This window comes from Eschscholzia californica, unplaced genomic scaffold (assembly GCF_041429995.1).
Source record: "Eschscholzia californica isolate CP2 unplaced genomic scaffold, dmEscCali1.0.p SCAF_5, whole genome shotgun sequence".
In the NCBI taxonomy this organism is placed as follows: domain Eukaryota; kingdom Viridiplantae; phylum Streptophyta; class Magnoliopsida; order Ranunculales; family Papaveraceae; genus Eschscholzia; species Eschscholzia californica.
The window spans coordinates 9,392,242-9,417,355 of record NW_028238472.1 but is presented as its reverse complement, the minus strand read 5'-3'; the positions used below and the strand labels follow the sequence as shown (position 1 = coordinate 9,417,355).

Genomic DNA, 25,114 nt, shown 5'->3' with positions numbered 1-25,114 from the left:
TGATAACTCAAGTTAATTCATATAAGATCTGTAGATGCTAACTCAAGTTAATTCATATAAGATCTGTGGATGCGAACCTAAACAGTTAATGATAGATATTTGATATCTAAAATACCGCTAATAATATCAGACTTCTTAATCAGGACCGCACACTAGGGTCCCCCAAAACAAGGTTCCCTCAAATAATTTATTCATTTATGATCACTTAAAATTAATAGACACAATTGTACGGTTAAGTTTGTGGTCATCCAACTCAAAATTAATTGGCAATGAGTGGAGAGGACACAAACATTATATACTTGGTTGCTAGATAACCATTATCTCATGTGGGACTATTCTCACACGCCCCCTCACGTGTTGTGTGGTTAGCTTAACACGTTCTTTTTCAAGTGATGTGGAACATGTGTGGTTTTTAAACCTATCACATGTGGCCCTAGCTCTGACACAGTGTTAACTTTGTGGTCAGCCAACTCAAAACCAATTGGCAATGAGTGAAGAAGACCAAGATATTATGTGTTTTGTGGTTCTTAGGGAAGGAGCGTAATGGATGGGTGTCCGAGGGTAAAAAAACCAAGTTGTACGGGAATCATCAATGAGGCGGCAATGATGCTACATGATTTCTCCCCAGCGTTGGAGCCCCAAGATAGAAAACAAACCAGTGAGGTGCAGCTACTACCGGAAGTTGGTCGGTACCACCAAATGGTGAATTAAAGCTTAATTTTGACGCAACCTTTAAGAAAGGAAAAATTGCAATTGCAGTGGTTCGCAGGGCCGTGGCTGATAATTTTGGGAACCACTGCCAAATTTTAATCAGGGCCCTCATTTATGCAAATTAAGTAAAAAAAAATTACACGCCAAGTTAAGAACACAAATTTGAAATAGTTTACCTATAAAATATTACAAATTGATGAACCCAAATGAATGGTGTTGTTTTGTGATTATCCTAACCAAATAAAAGTCTCTTAATTTGTATAGAACTTTACAAATATTAGAGATTTGATTTTTCCTTTTTCCACACAATCAGAAACTAAAGTTGATTGGTAGAAGAAATTTATAAAATTAAAAGATTACGTAATGATTTGAAAGTGGGATAGCCTAGAGAGAGTTTGGTCGGTACAACTTAAGATAAAATTTTTAACAAAAAAAAAAAGATGAAATAACATAATAGTTTTAATGGGAACCGTACCCAAGATCTATTGCACAGAAATTACGCAACTTACCAACTATGCTAGGTGCGGTTCAATGTTGTATTGTTACTATTGCTTCTCTAAATACTTTAAGTGAGAAGAAATATAGACCTAAATGGGCCCCTTGTGGTAAGGGGCCTAGTGCGGGCGCCCTGCCCGCACTGGCCCGTCTACGACCCCGGTGGTATGTAGAGTCACTAAATGAAACACTATCATGACTGAAGTGAGGAATATGTTGGCTGCATGTGCAACAATAACAGAAGCTCATGCGGCAAGACTTGTCGTTGAGCTTTCAAGTTTAGCACGAGAGATTTGAATCGAGTTGCACACTTACTGGGAAAGGATTCTTTTATGTCCGGTAGCAATAGATTTTGGAATGTTATAAAAATTCCAAGCTGCATTTTAAGCCAATTATTGGCGGAGAAATCAAACATTGTCATTGAGAATTTTAACGAATAATTGCAAGCTATATGCCTTTTTCACAAAAAAAAATAGCTCTCCTCCATGTGGGACTATTCTCACATGTGCTTTCGACTATAATCGATTGTATTTCAAAAAATTTCAAAACTGATTTAATAGGCTAAACAAATTCTCTAGTTAGACATTTTAAGACTGTGAGGCCCTGATGTGCCAAAGCAGACAATATCTTTAGCATCTTAGAAGGTTGGTAAATATCATCGTATGACACGTTATCTACACAATTATGTCTACTGTGATGTGGTGTCGGGAGGGTGTTTTGTTAACGATCTCACATCGGTAGTGAGACGGAGTGTGCTGCTTCTCTTAAGAGGTTAAACACTCTTTCGTAGTGAGGTCTTTTAAAACTTTGAGGCCTAGATGTGCCAAAGCAGACAGTACCATTAGCAGCCCAAAAGGTTGATCTCATGGAGAACTAATTTGCTCCTGTGCACAAGGTATTTTGCATTAATGCCTGACATTGAACTGATGGAGTAACCATAAGACTCCATGAAAATAATAAGTTCAATTTTTAAAATTGTACATCAAAACTCTAATTTCATATAAACAAAATCAAAATTTTCAAAGTTTTGTTGTCACTGGCACTACAGAGCACCTGTTCAAGACTAATGGGCATGGACACCTTCACAGTATAATTTTCATACATAACAAACCCTAGATTACAAGAAGAAACCTAATCAAAACTTAGTTCAATGATCAAACTTCAACTTCCATGGTTTTGATGTTCCTGTACACTACATTACTAACACCAGAAGTTATAAAGGCAAATAATTTTATAACAACACCAAATTAAGGAAGATGTGAACAAAGCTTAAGTTTAAATGCTGAAAACAATATAAATTTCATTCATTAGTTCGAAAGACTACACGAACAAGTTCATATTAGATCACTAATCTTGACCAAGAATGCTAAACATACACTGATACAACAATAACTAAAATGTAAACCATAAAAAGTTTATTTGCTTCTTTCTATCTTATCCATCTTCAAATTAGGCAGCGTAGATGTACCAAGTTCGTCATTCATCATTCGCGAAGATGTTGGAATTGATGAAGAAGATGAAGCCGAGCCTTGAGTCAGCTCAAAATGAAATGAGATAGAACATCAATCCTCATCAACGAACACTTGTAATACATAAGTCCGGTAATGTCTTTCGATCTACACATTTTCATAATCATGTTCCCACCACCACAGAAACGTGGAATCTCTCCAAATGTAGTTTGAGACATACTGAAAATAAGAACAATAAGACTATAAATCAATCAATTTCTTATTTGCAATTAAGAACAAACATCAACAACTACTGCAATAGGAGAGTCGAATTTTTCCCAAAAACATAGGGTTTTTCTTCCTGTAAAACCCGATATTAAAAATCAAAAGACTGCTATTTCAACTATTGTATTTCGTGGGGTGAAACTTAAATTTTGAAAATCTGAATAGGAAGAAGGGACAGCTGGGATTTCCCACGTGAAGTGGCCCGACACATAAACCGTAGGCCCACGGTAGGTTCAGACTTTCGCCCTCTATATCATTTCTCTTGTTACTATTGCTTCTCTAAATACTTTAAGTGAGAAGAAATATAAACCTAAATGGGCCCCTTGTGGTAAGGGGCCTAGTGCGGGTGCCCTGCCCGCACTGGCCCGTCCACGACCCTGGTGGTATGTAGAGACACTAAATGAAACATTATCATGGCTGAAGTGAGGAATATGTTGGCTGCATGTGCAACAATAACAGAAGCTCATGCGGCAAGACTTGTCGTTGAGATTTCAAGTTTAGCACGAGAGATTTGAATCGAGTTGCACATTTACTGGGAAAGGATTCTTTTATGTCCGGTAGCAATAGATTTTGGAATGTTATACAAATTCCAAGCTGCATTTTAAGCCAATTATTGGCGGAGAAATCAAACATTGTCATTGAGAATTTTAATCAATAATTGCAAGCTATATGCCTTTTCACAAAAAAAAAATAGCTCTCCTCCATGTGGGACTATTCTCACATGTGCTTTCGACTATAATCGATTGTATTCCAAAAAATTTCAAAACAGATTTAATAGGCTAAACAACATTCTCTAGTTAGGCATTTTAAGACTGTGAGGCCCTGGAGTGCCAAAGCAGACGATATCTTTAGCATCTTAGAAGGTTGGTAAATATCATCATATGACACGTTATCTACACAATTATGTCTACTGTGATGTGGTGTCGGGAGGGTGTTTTGTTAATGATCTCACATCGGTAGTGAACGGAGTGTGCTACTTCTCTTAAGAGGTTAAACACTCTTCCCTAGTGAGGTCTTTTAAAACTGTGAGGCCTAGATGTGCCAAAACAGACAGTACCATTAGCAGCCCATAAGGTTGATCGACGTCATCCTATTACAATCAGGATAATATCACACAAATTTCTAAGTCAAATTTCGAAAAAGACTATAAGAAACATTTCCCAAAGAACCAATATATAAACTTTAGTCACTTATAATGAGCTATCACTTAGAACACGAATAGTTTGACAGAAATAAATCAAACTAGCGGCTTACAGTTGTTGCCACCTTCCCCACCAAATACCATAGTTGACTTCCAATCACCTTGTTCTCCTAAGAAAGACGCGTCATAACAGTCTTTGACATCTACTAGGGTCCTAATTTTATCCTCATTCACCTGCACAGGTTTTCCTTGATCATTAACAACCTCCATGTTGGATATGTAACAAACCCCATAGTATGATTTCTTATAAACACCAGTTCCCATTGGTGGCATTGGCAAATTATTTTCTGCCCCTGCTCTCCCACCATATGTAATGACTGAAGCACTATTTGAGAGATGGGTGAAGAGTTCTTTTGGCCAATACCCTACTATTACATCATCAGCTGAACAACATCTCAACCACCAATTCCCACTTGTTGGATCCTGCATTCCAATACAAAATACTTTGAAATTCTCATTTTCTTTTTTAGAAACACATACATACTACTGCAAGGACTAAAATTCGACAGTGTCAACCAAGCCCACAAATTAAATTATGTCGTTATCTGTCCAAGGTGAAAGTCTCTCTCCATGATCATAGCCCAAGAGTATACACGTTGCAGACGTTACGCTATCCCTTCTTAATACCTAAATTCAAGAGTGCAGTTGGCTCGTGACGAATGAATCAGCTCAATGATACAACAGAGGAGATCATCCAATGTCGAATGAAAACTCTTCTCTCTATCTCTCTCCAACTTATTAGCAAGGCATGGTATGGTGTCAAAATGATAATTTATACACATTCATTTTTCTTAGTTGGTATACCAATATTATATGTTGTCAAATTGAATCTGACATGTCATGTTCTATAATGAAATGACCTTAAAATCCCCTAAAAGAAATATTTATAATAAAGTACTTACCCGAGATACGGAAATAATAAGGGCATATAGGTGTTCTCCAGACGAATAATGACTGAAAGCATCCCCCAAGACTATTGTAGGATGAACTTGCACAAAACCTGAGCATAGTGTATTAAAGCAGCCTGTTTGATATCCATTAGCCTGCGTTTCCCGTCCAAACAATATCAAAATTACTACAAATTTAAAACTTATCGCATCATTGTTTATGTGATTGAAAGTATATTTTCTTGTAACAATCATAATTATCAGATAAAATTATTCTCCATTATTGATGGTATGGTTGTTGAGTAGCTTCACCCGTCTTCTTTATTTGTTTGGGCAATAGAGTCTTCTTATATCACTTTTTTTCAATTTGATTGAGTATACCTGATTAATCCAATATATAACAATCATAGATTTTACTATTCTCAGTCATTATTTGGTGGTGTTGATTTTGGTGGTGGTGGTGGTGGTGGTGTTGCTAAATAAAATAATGACTGAGAATAGTAAAATCCATGGGGTATAAATGACATTTAGCACATTTCAGCATTGGAGATTTGTTTTCAGACTTGTTTTGAAGTCTGAAAAATATGGGCTCCTTTTCAGCCAATTCAGACAATTGACCAAATTCAGACGATATTTCATATTTTCTTAAACACAAAAAACAAACATCGGAAATCTGAATTGATCCCCATTCAGATTTCAGATCTGAAAAATTTTCAAAACAAACAGCACCGAAGTGATGGAGCCAAGATATAGAGAGAAAGAGAATTTTGAAAGCAATCAGACTTGGGAATCCATATCTCTTTCCCTCACAGCAAGTTCTTGGGTAGAGAGTTGAAGATAGAAAGAATGAGAAGGAATCATGGAGGTTTGATCGAGATGATTGATAGGGAAAGAAATAAAGTAGATTCAGATTTATAGAGAGATAAAATCTATGGAGGGAGATACGTTTGGAAATTTAACAGAGAGAGACAGCCACACCACAGAGATTTGGAACTTTGGATTTTTTTCGTCTTCTTTCTCTATAAAACATGAACTCTTCATCAGACAAGGGTATCTCATCTCGGGGGATGATCCTCTCTTGAGCTTCATGTTATAATCTACAGAGAGACAGAGAGAGACAAAGAGGATTTTAGAGAGAGAGAGAGAGAGATAAAAATAGAGAAGTTTCAAAGGGAGTTTCTGTTTTCTATGTTGTTCTTCATTTGAGGAATTAAGAGAGTAAAACAGAAAGAGAATGAGTGATTTGTAGAGTGAGATATAGAGGAAGACGAGCAAAATGGTTGCAACAGAGAAAGACGAGCAAAGTGGTTGCAACAGAGAAAGACGAGCAAATTGGTTGGAAAATCCCTTATCCAAAGTTTTGATTCTCTGATTTGAATAAAAACAGTTGAGGAAGACGAGCAAATTGGTTGGAAAATTATTTTCCTTAGGGGTGCGTTTCGGCTTCGCTACAACAGAGAAAATCAGCAAGAAAAGTTTGTGATCCTTTTTCCATTTCCTCTCTTATTCTTCATATTTATTTTAATCTCTCACCATGATTAACTGACCCACCAATCTAGGGTTGGGATGAAACCATGTTCAATCTTTTAATCGGGGTTTTAACGAAAATATCTTCCGGAATTCGTGTAGTTCATTACCTTGAATTTTGAGTTATAAAAAGGGTTATTTCCCAAATGGCCCCCAACTTTGTGACCAGCTTCCTGCCTAGCCCCCTACTTTAGCAATAATTCCCGTATGGCCCCCTTTTTCTGTTATCTTTAACATTCCGTTACTCTCTCCTCCATCTCATTTTCTTCTCTGCCACATAGGGGTCGTCGGCCGGCCAAATTCCTGGCCGGCGACCTTCAAGTTTATTTATTTTTTTTTCTCTCTCTCTCTCTAAATTTTTATTTTTTTTAAAATTCTCTCCTATCTCTCTAAACTCTAGCGAAGGGGGTTTCCCTTCGCCGGAGGCCTGTTCACCACGAACAGACCTAGATCAGGGCCTGTTTGTGAGGAACAGACCCAGATCTGGGTTTGTTAGTGATGAACGGACCTCTGTTTATCATGAACAGACCTCACGAACAGACCCTGATCTGGGTCTGTTCGTGATGAACAGGCCTCAGCGAAGGGAAACCCCCTTCGCCGGAGTTTAGAGAGAGAGAGATGAGAGAATTTTAAATAAAAAATAAAAATAAAATTTAGAAAAAGATAGAGAAAAAAAATTGAAGGACGCCGGCCGGAAATTTGGCCGGTCGGCGACCCTACCGGTGAAGACGATGATGTGGCGTGCTGAAATGATGTGGCAGAGAGAGAAAATGAGATGGAGGAGAGAGAGTATTGGAGTGTTAAATATAACGGAAAAAGGGGGTCATACGGGAATTATTACTAAAGTAGGGGGCCAGGCAGGAAACTGGTAACAAAGTTGGGGGCCATTTGGGAAATAACCCTTATAAAAAAAAGAGATTTAATTCGACTAATTATTGGTTCTTAAACTGATTGTATGTGGTGAATTCAGAAAACCCTAGGCTTTCTCCCCATTTGAGTTCATCTTTTTATTCGTTTTAATATTTTGTTCATTTTATTTTATCACCAAAATCAATTTCAAAATCAAAATCGTACTAGTTCTAAGTTTTAGAATAGGTTTGACTAGTCTCTTTGGATCGACCCCGGTCTTACCGGAAAATTACAACTTGACACCTGTGCACTTGCGGGTGTAGACTTATTTAGGAAACTTTTTAGGCCCAAACAATGATCGGTTGATCGATTTTTCAACCGAGCCGAATTGAATATCAATACTGGCCCTGACTTTTGGGGAGCCCTAGGCGGACTTATTCTACTTAAACACCGTTGTTGGTCCCTAGGCGGCCGAGTTGAAACATGGACCTTCACTTGGCCCCTACATTTTCAGTCGAAAAAATATAAAGTTGACATTTTTTATAAAGTTTATAGTTGTTAAAATTACACATAAAACAAATACTACTTAAACACTGTTCTTCTTGCCTTATTCTATATAAGATCACTAATCACATTTTCTTTTAGTATCTCTTTTGAAAAGAAAAAATTATCTAAACACTAATGTATGTCATGGGACTCGAACCCTTGACCTTAGGATCACCAATCAACTCTCTACCACCTCTACTACCCATACAAACTTGTAACATATGTGCATAAAACAATACATATAATAGTATCATATATACATTATACAATGTTATATAATATGGGTGCCCCCTAAATTTAGGGGCCCTAGGCGATCGTCTGGGTCGCCTAGGCCTAGGGTCGGCCCTGTCGAATATTGTTCCGTTCGGCCTAAAAGCCATTCGGTTCGATTTGGCCGACAGTTGCTCACCCCTAGTATTTCCTACTCTCTACTTCTATATAATGTTTCAGTATGATAAATACCTAAGGGTTTGGTCGGTTTGGCTTGGGCGGGTTTTAGAAACCCAGGCCGAACCAATTTAAGTTGCTCGGTTTTTCGGTCGGACCGAGTCGAACGGTGATAAGTTCGGCCCGAAATTCGATCGGTGCGGTTCGATTTGGTTTGGTTTGACCGATTAGTTTGGTTTTTGCTCACCCCTATACTGGAGTAGAAAAGAGAAGGTGCAAGTCTCGACGAAAGTGGGCGAGACCTCAAGTCCCGGGCAAAGTAATATGAGATAACTAAGCCTGCCATAATGATGGGAAAATGGTAGGGGTGTTCGTTGGTTCGGTATCTGGTATTTTGGTGTAATCCGTTACTAAACTGTACATGGTTTGGTTAGTGCTTTCTCAAACCGTTACCAAACCGCTCATGGTTTGGTTACGTTACCAACCAAACCGTCAATGAGCGGTTTGGATACTACTGGATACCAAACCAGCCATAGAAACAGTTTATTCTCCATGAAAATCGACGAATCGAGTTACTTTCTTCATACATTGACGTATAAAATGAAGACAACACTCCTTAAAAACCTGAAGACATGTGCATGCCATCGCTCGAAATATTATATAGCAGTCAGTAACATTAATTATACATGGATCGCTTTTGTCTGATACTAGCTAGTAACATTATATTGCAGCAGTGTTGTTGTTTTGTATGAGTAATAGTTATTCTTATTTCTGACAAAAACTTGGTGAACGATATATTTTTGTATGAAGTTTTACAGATGCGATAGATATGTTTTAGAAAAAATTATGTACATATAATTGTATATATATATATATATATATATATATATATATATATATATACATACATTAATTGAACTTGACTGGTTCAGTTTGGTTTTAATGGTTTCTAAAAATTACATTCACTAACCGAACCAAACGACTTGGTTTTTAGAAACCTACAACCGTACCAGACCACTCGTTGTTTGGTTTGGTTTGAAAACTGACTGAACCGGTTTGGTTTGATTGGTTCGGTCTATTTTTGCACACCCCTAGAAAATTGACGTGCCCATAGAGATGTCCTGAGAGTAAAATCGAGAAGTATAAGGCTAACGCCTCTTTTGTCCCGCCCCCATGTTCCACGGCATAAGGCTTTAAGGTCTAGCTATTAAAAGAACATAGACTTGCAACTAAGCATGTAGTTTGAATATTTTTTCCTGATTTGCAGACCAAATCTAAGATGGGGAGAGAGAAACTTTTTCAGTTGTTTAAACAAGTGAGCGAACTAAAGAGTTCACAAGATCTTCAAGTATAAACATTACGATCATAAGGAGATTAAGAAGAAGGTCGTGGTTGTTGTTCTAGCTAATATCGAATGGTGATCAAAGTGTAGTACTCCTCTTGCGTCTCAAGAAGAGGAAACTCAATTGAACTTCTTGATCTTAATGTGGCAAAGAGTATTATTCTTATTAGTAGGAAGTTGAAATAAATATATGTTTTGCTAACTCAAGTTAATTCATATAAAATCTGTAGATGCTAACTCAAGTTAATTCATATAAGATCTGTAGATGCTAACTCAAGTTAATTCATATAAAATCTGTAGATGCTAACTCAAGTTAATTCATATAAGATCTGTGGATGCGAACCTAAATAGTTAATGATAGATATTTGATATCTAAAATACCGCTAATAATATCAGACTTCTTGATTAGGACCGCACACTAGGGTCCCCCAAAACAAGGTTCCCTCAAATAATTTATTCATTTATGATCACTTAAAATTAATAGACACAATTGTACGGTTAAGTTTGTGGTCATCCAACAAAATTAATTGGCAATGAGTGGAGAGGACACAAACATTATATACTTGGTTGCTAGATAACCATTCTCCCATGTGGGACTATTCTCACACGCCCCCTCACGTGTTGTGTGGTTAGCTTAACACGTTTTTTTTCAAGTGATGTGGAACATGTGTGGTTTTTAAACCTATCACGTGTGGCCCTAGCTCTGACACAGTGTTAACTTTGTGGTCAGCCAACTCAAAACCAATTGGCAATGAGTGAAGAAGACCAAGATATTATGTGTTTTGTGGTTCTTAGGGAAGGAGCGTAATGGATGGGTGTCCGAGGGTAAAAAACCCAAGTTGTACGGGAATCATCAATGAGGCGGCAATGATGCTACATGACTTCTCCCCAGCGTTGGAGCTCCAAGATACACAACAAACCAGTGAGGTGCAGCTACTACCGGAAGTTGGTCGGTACCACCAAATGGTGACTTAAAGCTTAATTTTGACGCAACCTTTAAGAAAGGAAAAATTGCAATTGCAGTGGTTTGCAGGGCCGTGGCTGATAATTTTGGGGCCCAGTGCCAAATTTTAATCAGGGCCCTCATTTATTCAAATTAAGTAAAAAAAATTACACGCGAAGTTATGAACACAAATTTGAAATAGTTTACCTATAAATATTACAAATTGATGAACCCAAATGAATGGTGTTGTTTTGTGATTATCCTAACCAAATAAAAGTCTCTTAATTTGTATAGAACTTTACAAATATTAGAGATTTGATTTTTCTTTTTTTCACACAATCAGAAACTAAAGTTGATTGGTAGAAGAAATTTATAAAATTAAAAGATTACGTAAAGATTTGAAAGTGGGATAGCCTAGAGAGAGTTTGGTCGGTACAACTTACGATAAAAATTTTAACAAAAAAAAAAAGATGAAATAACAAAATAGTTTTAATGGGAACCATACCCAAGATCTATTGCACAGAAATTACGCAACTTACCAACTATGCTAGGTGAGGTTCAATGTTGTTTTGTTACTAGAGAAATGATATAGAGGGCGAAAGTGTGAACCTGAGAAATCCCAATTGTCTCTTCTTCCTATTCAGATTTTTAAAATTTAAGTTTCACCCCACGAAATACAATAGTTGAAATAACAGTCCCTCCCTTTTTATTTGATCTGGACCGTCGAAATAGATCGACGATCCAGATTAAATATCGGTTTCTTGGGAAAGAATCGACTCTCTCTCTCTAGAGCGGACATTCAAAACCAAGAGTCTTTCTTAATCGTTTTTCCTTCCTATTGTTTGGTCGATTGAAGACGGTGTAGCATCTAGGGTTTGTGGCGACGATACTAACTCGAATCTACAACTACTTGAAAGCTCCAATCGAGTCAAAATTCGGCAGAAACCTTGAGGTATGAACTTAGAGTTTAATTTTCATACTGATGTGCTTGATGATGATTCATAGAGTACTAGGGCTTAAGGTTTTTATATATGTTAGAACTAAAAGTCGCGGAAGCTATCGAACCTATCCTAGAAATTGATCCGATTATGAAAATTAATCGAGAAGCTAAGCCAAAATTTTAAATATGCGAACAGAATTAACGAGGTTCGGCTTTGAAGCCTACGTCCTCGGGCGAACAAGAAATCTTTATTGAAGGATAGATGAAGACGACTCACACAACCCGCAAGTTCGTCCCAAGATGGTACCGTATAGAAATCAACCTTCTATATTAAATCTTCGACGACCGAGAAATTAAACACCGCTCAAAACTATGAACAAAATTTCTCTCTTACTTGCTCTCACTCTATCTAGCTCTCTATTGAATTGAGCTCTTAAGTTGTTGTTGAGTTGTTGTTGAGTTGTTTGTTGATGATGATTTGATTGGACTCAAGACCCCCTATTTATATAATAATATAAGCTGACATATTGAATCCAATTTGAATCAATTTAGAAACCAAACTAAACCGCCTTGGCATAGCTTTTGGAAACTGCCTCAATTCAAACCAAAACCGCCACAAGAATTCATGAAACCGCCACAAGCAAACCGCCTCTATCCATGGCCATGAAACCGCCTCTTACTCTTAAAATTCTCCACCTCGTACACAATTTGATATGCTTCAAATTTTGGACGAACACCAGGATACTCCTTGTAAGATATATCTGCTTCTTGTAACTTCATCCGACTGCACCATATGACCATGGCTGCCTACGTACCCTTTTATAGGATCAAGCCTACCGTAGTTCTACCAACCCTTCACATAAAAATTACCTTGTCGCCATTACGCCCTTTCGGACAACTTAAGGGGCCGATTTGTAGCAATTCCAAACAATGCTGAAGCTTGCTACACGTCACCACTTTAGTCAACATGTCCGCGGGATTCTCATCTGTGTGTACATTCATAAGAGAAACATCACCTTCCTCTATGACATCTCGTACAAAGTGATACCTGACATCAATATGCTTAGTACGAGCATGATGGAGATGATTCTTCGCCAAAGGGATTGCACTTTGACTATCACACCATACATCTACGCATTCCTGCTTAATCCCTAGATCGTCCAGAAGACCCCACAACCACAATGCTTCCTTCATACCCTCGGCCATAGCCATATACTCGGCCTCCGTAGTAGATAACGCAACTGTAGATTGTAACATAGATCACTGACTAACTGGAGCACCATGTACCTTAAATACATAACCAGTAGTAGATCGTCTTCTATCTAGATCGCCTTCGCATTCTGCATCCCGAATCGAGAAACTACTCGTTCGATGTAACCTTTCTGATTCAAGTACAGTTTCTTACTTGACTCTCTTAATCTCCATTCCCAGTTTTTTTTTTTGCAGCGCGCATGTCTTTCATCTCAAACTCTTGACTGAGTTGAGATTTCAACTTATCTATCTCCACCATGCTTCGAGAAGTAATAAGCATGTCATCCACATACAAAAGGAGATAAATAAAGTCACCTTCGCGAAGCTTCTTGATGTATACACAACAATCATAGTCACTTCTGCGAAAACCATGCTTTAGCACAAAAAAATCAAATCGTTTGTACCATTGGCGAGGGGATTGTTTCAATCCGTAAAGAGATTTCCTCAAACGACATACTTGATTTTCTTTTCCCTCAACTGTATCCCTCAGGTTGAGCCATATAAATTTCTTCTTCCAAATCACCGTGCAAAGAAGGCGGTTTTAACATCGAGTTGTTCCAGCTCAAGATCCCTGTGAGCAACAATACTCAATAGCACCCGAATAGAAGTATGTTTCACGACCGGGGAGAAAATCTCATTGTAGTCGACCCCTTCTTTCTGTGCATAACCCTTGGCCACTAGTCTTGCCTTATACCTTGTACCCTTGATCTCGGAAGAATCCTCTTTCTTCTTGTACACCCATTTACAACCAATAACAGACTTACCTTCGGGCAATGGGACAACCTCCCATGTCTGGTTCTTGTGAAGAGACTCCATCTCTTCTTGCATAGCAACCAACCAACTCTCTATTTCCTCCGCGATAATAGCTTGTTTGAAGGTAACCGGCTCGTCGTCTTCCACCGAGAGTGCATATTCAACCACATTTGCCTGCCCGTAATGCCTAAGAGGTTTGTCTGACCCTAACCTCTGTACCGTCTTATATAACCGTTTCGGCCTAGTGTGTACCGAAACATCCTGCTGTTTTTGTTGTAAAACTTGTGTACCTTCCCCTTGAACCTCCTCATGATCGGGTTCATCAATTTCCTCATCCTGAGTATTATCCTGATGCTCCACCTGATCATGATTCCTAGAAACATGTTGGCCTTCGACTTCTACTTCCACTACTTGAGCTTTAGTAGACCCAACATCACCAGAACTAGGCATCGTAGCTTTCGCCATAGCTACAATAGATGACTCATCAAACACCACATCTCCGCTGATTACAAACTTCTTGTCTTCCGTACACCATAGCCGATAACCCTTGACTCCTGTAGCATATCCTAAGAAAATGGCCTTCTTTGCTCTATTATCAAGTTTGTTACCTTTAACATGGTAATAGGCCGTACAACCGAAAACCCTAAGTCTCCTGTAATCTGCATGTTCACCTGACCATACCTCGTAAGGTATGCCGCCATCTAAAGAAGAATGTGGAGTCCTGTTCACAATATAACAAGCTGTAGCAACCGATTCTGCCCACCATTCTACGACTAATCCCGAATTGGAGCGCATACATCTAGCCTTCTCAAGTAGTGCACGGTTCAATCTCTCTGCGACTCCATTCTGTTGAGGTGTGTTTACTACTGTCCAGTGTCTCACAATGCCTTCCTGATTACAAAACTCCTTGAATGCCCCATCCGTGTACTCGGTCCCATTATCCGATCTTAACGTCTTCAGCTTTCGACCAGTTATATTCTCAACCATTGCTTTCCACACCAGGAATGTGTTGAATACCTCATTCTTATGCTTTAGAAAATAAAGCCAGACAAATCTCGAATGATCATCAACGAATGTAACAAAATACCTGGAACCACCCTTGGAAGGTAACTTTGTCGGTCCCCAGACATCGGTATGTACGTAGTCTAATACCTCTTTGCTCCTGTGTTTGCTTGTAGAGAACGTCACCCTGTGTGCCTTCCCGAACACACAATGCTCACAAAACTCCATGCAAGGCTTCTTCATGTTTCCCGCACATCAAAGATAGACCCTTTTCTGACATATGCCCAAGGCGCATATGCCAAAGCCTCGTACTAGCCGTTGGATCCCTTCCACTGATTCCTACTGCTACATCTCCCGTAATTGTTGTCCCCAAAGTTTGTATAAATTATCGTAACGAGTACCTCTCATTACCACCAAAGAACCCTTAACGACTTTTATGGAGTCATTCTCTATAATTATCTTACAACCGTTCCGCTCCAACACACCAAGGGAAATTAGATTTTTCCGCAGATCGGGTATGTGTCTTACGTCCGTCAATGTTCTCACCACTCCATCGTGCATCTTGATCTGTATTGTTCCGATTCCCACAGTTTTACATATACTATCATCATCCAGTATAATTGTACCACCATCTATACTCCTATAGGTAGTAAACCACTCTCTATTTGGACACATATGGTGCGACGCCCCTGAATCAAGCATCCACTTATCGGAGATCTTCTCAGACACCTCTGTTACCGAGAAACATTCTTCAGGGTCTTCTGACACATATCTCGCCTCTTGCATCTCTTGTTTCCCTTTGTAGCCTTCGTTCTTTTGCTTCAACTTTCTCTTTGGACAAGCCACTTTAAAGTGGCCAAGCTCACCACAACTAAAACACTTTTTCTTGAAAAGAGCCTCTAGATTTGGATCTAGATTTCCCGCCCTTTCCCTTTCCCCTTTCATTACTCCTCAATCTCGTTACAAACAACCCTTGTGCTTGATCCTTGTCTACTCCACCTGACGTCATACTGCTAGTAGCAACCTTACGAAGGTCATCCGCTAATAACGAATTTCTCGTCTCTTCCATGCTTAGACTGTCACCAACAAGCATCAAAGTTTGAACAAGGTTCTCATAGGATTTAGGCAATGAAAGTAACAATATGAGGGCTTGGTCCTCATCCTCAACCTTAACATCAATATTCTTCAAATCTGAGATAATCCTGTCAAACCTATTCACATATTCCTGAATAGAAGAACCCTCTTCCATTCTACATGTGAATAATTTGGATTTTAAGTTGACCCGATTCGTTAAAGTTTTCGTCATGAAATTGCTTTCTAGCTTAAGCCACACACTCGCCGCCGTTGTTTCTCCGTCTACTAGGAACGCCACGTCCCTCTCAAGACACAACATAATGGTTGCCCGTGCTTCGAGATCTAACTCCTCCCAATCCTCATCTGACATATCTCCTGGTTTCTTTCCCGTCAACGTGTTGTGTAATTTCTGTAAGATTAACAGATTCTTCATGTGCATCCGCCAATAAGAAAAATCATTTTTCTCATTGAACTTCTCTATCTCATATTTCCCTGATTTGACCGTACCACTTTTCGATCCCATCTTCTCTTCGTTCAATCTCAACAAGGCTCTGGTACCAATTGTTAATACTAAAAATCGTGGAAGCTATCGAACCTATCCTAGAAATTGATCCGATTATGAAAATTAATCGAAAAGCTAAGCCAAAATTTTAAATCTGCGAACAGAATTAACGAGGTTCGGCTTTAAAGCCTACGTCCTCGGGCGAACAAGAAATCTTTATTGAAGGATAAATGAAGACGACTCACACAACCCGCAAGTTCGTCCCAAGATGGTACCGTATAGAAATCAACCTTCTATACAAAATCTTCGACGACCGAGAAATTAAACACCGCTCAAAACTATGAACAAAATTTCTCTCTTACTTGCTCTCACTCTATCTAGCTCTCTATTGAATTGAGCTCTTAAGTTGTTGTTGAGTTGTTTGTTGATGATGATTTGATTGGACTCAAGACCCCCTATTTATATAATAATATAAGCCGACATATTGAATCCAATTTGAATCAATTTAGAAACCAAACTAAACCGCCTTGGCATAGCTTTTGGAAACTGCCTCAATTCAAACCAAAACCGCCACAAGCATTCATGAAACCGCCACAAGCAAACCGCCTCTATCCATGGCCATGAAACCGCCTCTTACTCTTACAATATATTAGGGTTTTTATCTCTTAGGAATACAATATTGATTTTAATTTTTAGTAACCATTTTTTTTTTTTTGAGAATCAGTAGTTTTTTACTTGTAGGGTTTTTATCTCTATGTTATGCTTTAAATACAATATTTAGTCAATATTGAGCTTAAGTCATTGAATAGTTGCAATATTTATTTCAATTTAAATTCAAATTCTTGTGGTTCATTTTAATAGGATTTGAGCTGATTCTTATTTATGACAAGCTTTCATGTTATATGTTTGATTTTATATAGAAATGACTTCAGATGCATCAGAATGTTCAGAAGGTTCAGAGGTCGATGTTTATGAGTGTGAGGATGAAAAACACAATGTTCAATTAGACTCAGAAGTAGAAGTAGAAGCACCTAGGACTGGGATGGAGTTTAATACGGTTGAGGAGTTGTACTGGTCCTTCAACGAACTAGCTATTGTGGCTTCTGCAAATGAAAGAAGTACCGACTACTTGAAAGCTCATCTCCTGAAGTTTAAGCGAAAGACGAATTTCCAAGATAATGTGAGCAGTGGCTCTGGTTATACCGTTGATTGTGCGGAAAATGCACGACGTGATATTCTTGATCCAGTCTCATGTAAGGCGAAGGGGAGTCCTCGAGAAAATAGATTTAAAAGGAAAAACTACAAGTCGAAGAAACGAGTAAGTAAACCTAAAATTATATATATCTCTTACTTTCTTATTTGTTGATACGCAAACTGATTCGTGATTTTGTCATTTAGTGCACCATGCTAAAACGCCTACATCTAATCCTGTTTGTGGTTCGGTTCCTGAACCGAATTGTGATATTACAACTACACAAGATAGTAGACTCAGTGGTATTGCAGATTGGGGTGAAAAGGAGATTTAAGAGGTGCAAATTTTTGTGTTAATGTGGATGACAAGACTAATTGGTGAATTTATTTTGAAGGAAGATGAAGATGTGCCTATGTTTCTTAATTTAGATGTTTATATTTGCTGAATTTATGTTTGAGATGATCTAAAGGTTTGGTTGAGATGTTTAGTTCATATGAAACATTAACTTAAGAAAGTGTTTGTAAGTTTTATAGTGAATTACATGGGTATTTGGCTGAAGCTGAAGTTTATGGTGTTAAAGTTGATGTTCATTGTATTTTAGTGTCTGACTTGATTATTCCTGCTAGATTTCTTGTTTGACATTGATCTCATGGAGAACTAATTTGCTCCTGTGCACAAGGTATTTTGCATTAATGCCTGACATTGAACTGATGGAGTAACCATAAGACTCCATGAAAATAATAAGTTCAATTTTTAAAATTGTACATCAAAACTCTAATTTCATATAAACAAAATCAAAATTTTCAAAGTTTTGTTGTCACTGGCACTACAGAGCACCTGTTCAAGACTAATGGGCATGGACACCTTCACAGTATAATTTTCATACATAACAAACCCTAGATTACAAGAAGAAACCTAATCAAAACTTAGTTCAATGATCAAACTTCAACTTCCATGGTTTTGATGTTCCTGTACACTACATTACTAACACCAGAAGTTATAAAGGCAAATAATTTTATAACAACACCAAATTAAGGAAGATGTGTGAGAATAGTCCCACATGGGAGAATGGGTAACTAGCAACCAAGAATATAAAGTATAGGTCCTCTCCACTCATTGCCAATTGGTTTTGAGTTCGATGGCCACAAACTTCACATGGTATCAGAGCTAGGCCCACACGTGATAGGCTTCAAAGCCACACGTGCTCCACGTCACCCGTAAAGAAAAAAAAACACACGTGTTAGGCTCAAAGAACCCCACACGTGAGGGGGCGTGTGAGAATAGTCCCACATGGGAGAATGGATAACTAGCAACCAAGAATATAAAGTATAGGTCCTCTCCACTCATTGCCAATTGGTTTTGAGTTGGATGGCCACAAACTTCACAAGATGTGAACAAAGCTTAAGTTTAAATGCTGAAAACAATATAAATTTCATTCATTAGTTCGAAAGACTACACGAACAAGTTCATACTAGATCACTAATCTTGACCAAGAATGCTAAACATACACTGATACAACAATAACTAAAATGTAAACCATAAAAAGTTTATTTGCTTCTTTCTATCTTATCCATCTTCAAATTAGGCGGCGTAGATGTACCAAGTTCGTCATTCATCATTCGCGAAGATGTTGGAATTGATGAAGAAGATGAAGCCGAGCCTTGAGTCAGCTCAAAATGAAATGAGATAGAACATCAATCCTCATCAACGAACACTTGTAATACATAAGTCCGGTAATGTCTTTCGATCTACACATTTTCATAATCATGTTCCCACCACCACAGAAACGTGGAATCTCTCCAAATGTAGTTTGAGACATACTGAAAATAAGAACAATAAGACTATAAATCAATCAATTTCTTATTTGCAATTAAGAACAAACATCAACAACTACTGCAATAGGAGAGTCGAATTTTTCCCAAAAACATAGGGTTTTTCTTCCTGTAAAACCCGATATTAAAAATCAAGGGACTGCTATTTCAACTATTGTATTTCGTGGGGTGAAACTTAAATTTTGAAAATCTGAATAGGAAGAAGGGACAGCTGGGATTTCCCACGTGAAGTGGCCCGACACATAAACCGTAGGCCCACGGTAGGTTCAGACTTTCGCCCTCTATATCATTTCTCTTGTTACTATTGCTTCTCTAAATACTTTAAGTGAGAAGAAATATAAACCTAAATGGGCCCCTTGTGGTAAGGGGCCTAGTGCGGGTGCCCTGCCCGCACTGGCCCGTCCACGACCCTGGTGGTATGTAGAGACACTAAATGAAACATTATCATGGCTGAAGTGAGGAATATGTTGGCTGCATGTGCAACAATAACAGAAGCTCATGCGGCAAGACTTGTCGTTGAGATTTCAAGTTTAGCACGAGAGATTTGAATCGAGTTGCACATTTACTGGGAAAGGATTCTTTTATGTCCGGTAGCAATAGATTTTGGAATGTTATACAAATTCCAAGCTGCATTTTAAGCCAATTATTGGCGGAGAAATCAAACATTGTCATTGAGAATTTTAATCAATAATTGCAAGCTATATGCCTTTTCACAAAAAAAAATATAGCTCTCCTCCATGTGGGACTATTCTCACATGTGCTTTCGACTATAATCGATTGTATTCCAAAAAATTTCAAAACAGATTTAATAGGCTAAACAACATTCTCTAGTTAGGCATTTTAAGACTGTGAGGCCCTGGAGTGCCAAAGCAGACGATATCTTTAGCATCTTAGAAGGTTGGTAAATATCATCATATGACACGTTATCTACACAATTATGTCTACTGTGATGTGGTGTCGGGAGGGTGTTTTGTTAATGATCTCACATCGGTAGTGAACGGAGTGTGCTACTTCTCTTAAGAGGTTAAACACTCTTCCCTAGTGAGGTCTTTTAAAACTGTGAGGCCTAGATGTGCCAAAACAGACAGTACCATTAGCAGCCCATAAGGTTGATCGACGTCATCCTATTACAATCAGGATAATATCACACAAATTTCTAAGTCAAATTTCGAAAAAGACTATAAGAAACATTTCCCAAAGAACCAATATATAAACTTTAGTCACTTATAATGAGCTATCACTTAGAACACGAATAGTTTGACAGAAATAAATCAAACTAGCGGCTTACAGTTGTTGCCACCTTCCCCACCAAATACCATAGTTGACTTCCAATCACCTTGTTCTCCTAAGAAAGACGCCTCATAACAGTCTTTGACATCTACTAGGGTCCTAATTTTATCCTCATTCACCTGCACAGGTTTTCCTTGATCATTAACAACCTCCATGTTGGATATGTAACAAACCCCATAGTATGATTTCTTATAAACACCAGTTCCCATTGGTGGCATTGGCAAATTATTTTCTGCCCCTGCTCTCCCACCATATGTAATGACTGAAGCACTATTTGAGAGATGGGTGAAGAGTTCTTTTGGCCAATACCCTACTATTACATCATCAGCTGAACAACATCTCAACCACCAATTCCCACTTGTTGGATCCTGCATTCCAATACAAAATACTTTGAAATTCTCATTTTCTTTTTTAGAAACACCACATACTACTGCAAGGACTAAAATTCGACGGTGTCGACCAAGCCCACAAATTAAATTATGTCGTTATCTGTCCAACGTGAAAGTCTCTCTTCATGATCATAGCCCAAGAGTATACACGTTGCAAACGTTACGCTATCCCTTCTTAATACCTACATTCAAGATTGCAGTTGGCTCGTGACGAATGAATCGGGTCAATGATACAACAGAGGAGATCATCCAACTTATTAGCAAGGCATGGTATGGTGTCAAAATGATAATTTATACACATTCATTTTTCTTAGTTGGTATACCAATATTATATGTTGTCAAATTGAATCGACACGTCATGTTCTATAATGAAATGACCTTAAAATCCCCTAAAAGAAATATTTATAATAAAGTACTTACCCGAGATACGGAAATAATAAGGGCATATAGGTGTTCTCCAGACGAATAATGACTGAAAGCATCCCCCAAGACTATTGTAGGATGAACTTGCACAAAACCTGAGCATAGTGTATTAAAGCAGCCTGTTTGATATCCATTAGCCTGCGTTTTCCGTCCAAACAATATCAAAATTACTACAAATTTAAAACTTATCGCATCATTGTTTATGTGATTGAAAGTAAATTTTTTTGTAACAATCATAATTATCAGATAAAATTATTCTCCATTATTGATGGTATGGTTGTTGAGTAGCTTCACCCGTCTTCTTTATTTGTTGGGGCAATAGAGTCTTCTTATATCACTTTTTTTCAATTTGATTGAGTACAGGATATGCGTAAATTTCTAGAATGACCAAGAAAATTAAGAAACGTTGAATCTTACCGTCCAATATCCAAATAAGCGACTCATGTTGTCTTTCGATAACTGTGGGTATACCTGATTAATCCAATATATAGAAATTAATGTAATACTAATCAGATATAATAAGGGTAACAAAATTTGAGCAGTTGAAAAATATTACTTACCATCCATCCAGCTTCTATACTATTTATTTCGGAATATTGTCCATTTTGAATAGAAATTTGTCCAGTGGAAAATTGCCCAGAGATAACATTTGGATTGTACAAACCAATATCACCTTTTCCTCCATAATATTGTATTCTGTCATCCCCCGTATCAACAGCAGCAAACTAAAGAAAAAATAATAATAACTTAATTTAGGCATCAATTTCTCTCGAAGTTAGAATAAATCGTTACTAGCTTTCGATCCATTTGACATTTATGTTTTTCGAAGAACTCCTCCAAAAGTTAATTAAGGTTACCAAAGTTCTAAATGAAACTGATTTCAAAAGGGATTTTGTATTTTTGGTATTTTAATTAAAATTATTCATTCCAAATTAGTTTATACTTTCTCCCTTGAAAGAAAATGTCAGGAATATAAAATAAAATGTGAATATTTACAATAAGTACAAAAATACAAGGGATTCCAAAACTACGTAATATATAAATATAAGATTACTTACATGGGTAACCATAGGTGTTAGAGGATATGTATCAGGATGAAATGATTTGGATACATATTTTGCATTTATCAAATCTTCTTTTGTAGTCCTTCTAATTGGAACAGTTCCTTCTGGGCACCTTTCATTCTGAACTTCAAATAAAGTCTTTGCTCCATTTTTGTATGATGAGGTTTTTTTACTGCTAAATTCTTTTTCTATGATATCTGGTTTCAGCTGCACATACATAAACTATTTTTGGGAGACGGGTTCAAAGAAGATGAATTATCATTTTGTGAGACGGGTACAAAGATTTATACCTGAATTTTATGATTCTTGAGCAATGGATTGTCAAATGCTGGTTGTTTGTATATATCTACGCAATCGAACAAATCCCCAATACTAGTCTGTAAATCACCATAACAAAAATTACTTACCAAAATATAATAATATTATATATGTAAAGTTAATGTTTGATTTATTCATATCTTAATATGATTAGTTTTTTTTTTAGATTTCGACATCTTCTAAAGCTGGAACAAGATCACGATGGAATAGAAGAAAGAGGCATATTACAAGATCATGATCTAATTCCACTCGATTGATGCAACCACTCATGGTTGCAAAAATAATATTTAGGTTCATGTTTTAAAGTATAGGAAACACAAGGCCTAAAACAAAGACTACTATATCTTACTCGAATGGTCTTGAAGGAAGGCTTATTGAGAATTCTTAATTGTTCTCCGAACTCCAACTCATTTTCTTTTGTTAGATTTCTTCTTCCTTCTGCAACATAATAGTTTTGATAAAACATAAAAATTATTATTATCGCCAATAACAATGACTTTGAGTCCATAGTGAAATTCATCGATTGAAAATTTTCAAGGTTTTGCATTTATTTATTCACGAAAAAGGAACTTGATGAGTTGTCGTTGCGATTTTCTTCTTAAAGATTATATCATATAATTTAGGGAGGTAATCATGAGATAATACATTAGATATATTGCATTTATGATAAAAGCAAGAGGGTTGACTTAATGAGTACAATCTCATAAATTGTCTTAAATTGTCTTAAAGATCTCAGTCCCAAAATGAATGACTTATTTTGAAAATCCAACTTTTTAATGGAACATCATTAATTAGAGTTTGACTATAAAGAATAACATGATTTTTCCAATTGTGCCTTCATTAATTATAATGAAAAAGTTTAACTTATTTTTAAATAAAGTTGACATTAAATTTATAGTCATGGGTATTATTGGAAAGGGTAAAAAGTTCTTTTCTTTATTTTTGGAAATGGGACACTAAAATGGGACAACCAAAAAGGAAATTAGGTCATTCAATTTGGGACCGAGGGAGTATAATTTAGGGAGGTAATCATGAGATAATATCTTAGATATATTGCATTTTATGATAAAAACAAGAGGGTTGATTTAATGAGCTCAACCTCATAAATTGTCTTAAAGATTATAACATATAATTTAAGGAGATAATCATGAGATAATATCTTAGATATATTGCATACGACAAAACAAAGAGGTTGATTTAGTAACCTCATAAAGCGTCTTAAAGATTATACCATATAAATTAGGGAGGAAATCATGAGATAATTAGCGAGGCAATGTCGATGAATTTACTGATAATTCCCTAGAGCCTGAACGGTCTGATGACCTTGTTGTCTTGTTCCCTCCACCCGTGTTGTCTCACCATGATAGGACTGCATTAGACGTTGATGTTCAGGATGATGGCTCTATGGGCAAGTTTGGGGATGACACGATTCTAAACTATCCGGTTTGACACGTGTAAGGAGTCACTCTTAGATGAAATGCTAGGAAGGCATGATATTATAACTGACTGCGAGGCTCCAGATGTCTTTGAGGACATTGATGACGTTCGAGACATGCTAGATAGTTTGTCAGACCATTTACCTAAGGAAAACATGGACCTTGACTTGGTCCCTGAGCATGTTGCCTTACCCTTAGAGTTTAGTTTGACCTTCAACATGGTCTCAGACTCGGTTGTTGATCTCTTTTGAGACAATTCAGACGTCTCCTCAAGTACATCTATGGACATAGTTGACATTCTATCCACTAAGCTTGCAAATGACTTTCTGCCTTCGACTGATATATTGGGCCTTCACTGTTATGTCGATCATTTTGATAACTTTCTAGTCGCTGGTCCTAGTATCTATACTTACTTAGTGGACTGTGCATCCACTAAGTTTGGGGATTGTCCTTCTTTTTCTATAGTCTCACATGCACTATCAACAGTTCACAAAAATGTTAGACTATCGTTCACTAAAAACTTTGTGTTTTGGGTGGACCCACAGATGTTTCGATTGTTGGTTTACAGTTAGTTACACTTCTGTAATCCAGTAAGTATCATTCTTTCTATTTTTCGAGTCATCTGTTTTGTCTGGCTGAAGACGTCAAACTTGACGCTTTCTGGGAGGCAACCCACGGTTAGGACGTTGGAATCAGGTAATATCTTTCCTTTCACCCTGTTATTTTTTGCATAGTCTTCAGAACATTGAGAACAATGTTCGGTTTATGTTTAGGGATAAGGGAATGAATTTTTTGTTAAGTCCTTATTTCAAAAATTTAAAAGGTTTCAAAATTTTGAAATTTTTTATTGAAAATGTGAGTCTAGTTGTTTTTGCTTGTTAATAGTTATAGAGTCTAGTTGATCGAGTTATCCATTTGCTAATGGTTTTTCCATGAGTTTCGAGTCTTGAAGTTGTCTGTGCACTAGCCATGTGAGTGTTAGATTGGTGAAGTGTGGACTTTTCTAGGAGAACTTAATCGATCATTA

At 37.3% G+C, this 25,114-nt stretch overlaps 3 protein-coding genes across 3 annotated transcripts; 1 reads left to right on the top strand and 2 right to left on the bottom strand.

Moving 5' to 3' along the window:
* Positions 1 to 4,176: 4,176 nt before the first annotated feature.
* On the bottom strand, positions 4,177 to 14,030 carry LOC147536883 (protein neprosin-like). The gene is made up of 3 exons (XM_086639942.1): positions 13,926 to 14,030; positions 5,043 to 5,183; positions 4,177 to 4,563 (listed from the first exon to the last, which is right to left on the bottom strand). Exons 1-3 carry the CDS (start codon positions 14,028 to 14,030, stop codon positions 4,177 to 4,179), a joined length of 633 nt encoding a protein of 210 aa, XP_086496068.1.
* LOC147536882 (uncharacterized) lies at positions 11,466 to 17,933 on the top strand. The gene is made up of 3 exons (XM_086638840.1): positions 11,466 to 11,573; positions 17,064 to 17,461; positions 17,542 to 17,933. The coding sequence occupies exons 2-3, from the start codon at positions 17,066 to 17,068 to the stop codon at positions 17,689 to 17,691; spliced, it is 546 nt and encodes a 181-aa protein (XP_086494966.1). The 5' UTR covers positions 11,466 to 11,573; positions 17,064 to 17,065; the 3' UTR covers positions 17,692 to 17,933.
* Positions 17,934 to 20,357: 2,424 nt separating this feature from the next.
* On the bottom strand, positions 20,358 to 23,166 carry LOC147536881 (protein neprosin-like). Its single transcript, XM_086643587.1, has 7 exons — positions 23,001 to 23,166; positions 22,624 to 22,710; positions 22,328 to 22,540; positions 21,830 to 21,994; positions 21,687 to 21,740; positions 21,267 to 21,407; positions 20,358 to 20,825 (listed from the first exon to the last, which is right to left on the bottom strand). Exons 1-7 carry the CDS (start codon positions 23,157 to 23,159, stop codon positions 20,439 to 20,441), a joined length of 1,206 nt encoding a protein of 401 aa, XP_086499713.1. The 5' UTR covers positions 23,160 to 23,166; the 3' UTR covers positions 20,358 to 20,438.
* Between the last annotated feature and the right edge of the window lie 1,948 nt (positions 23,167 to 25,114).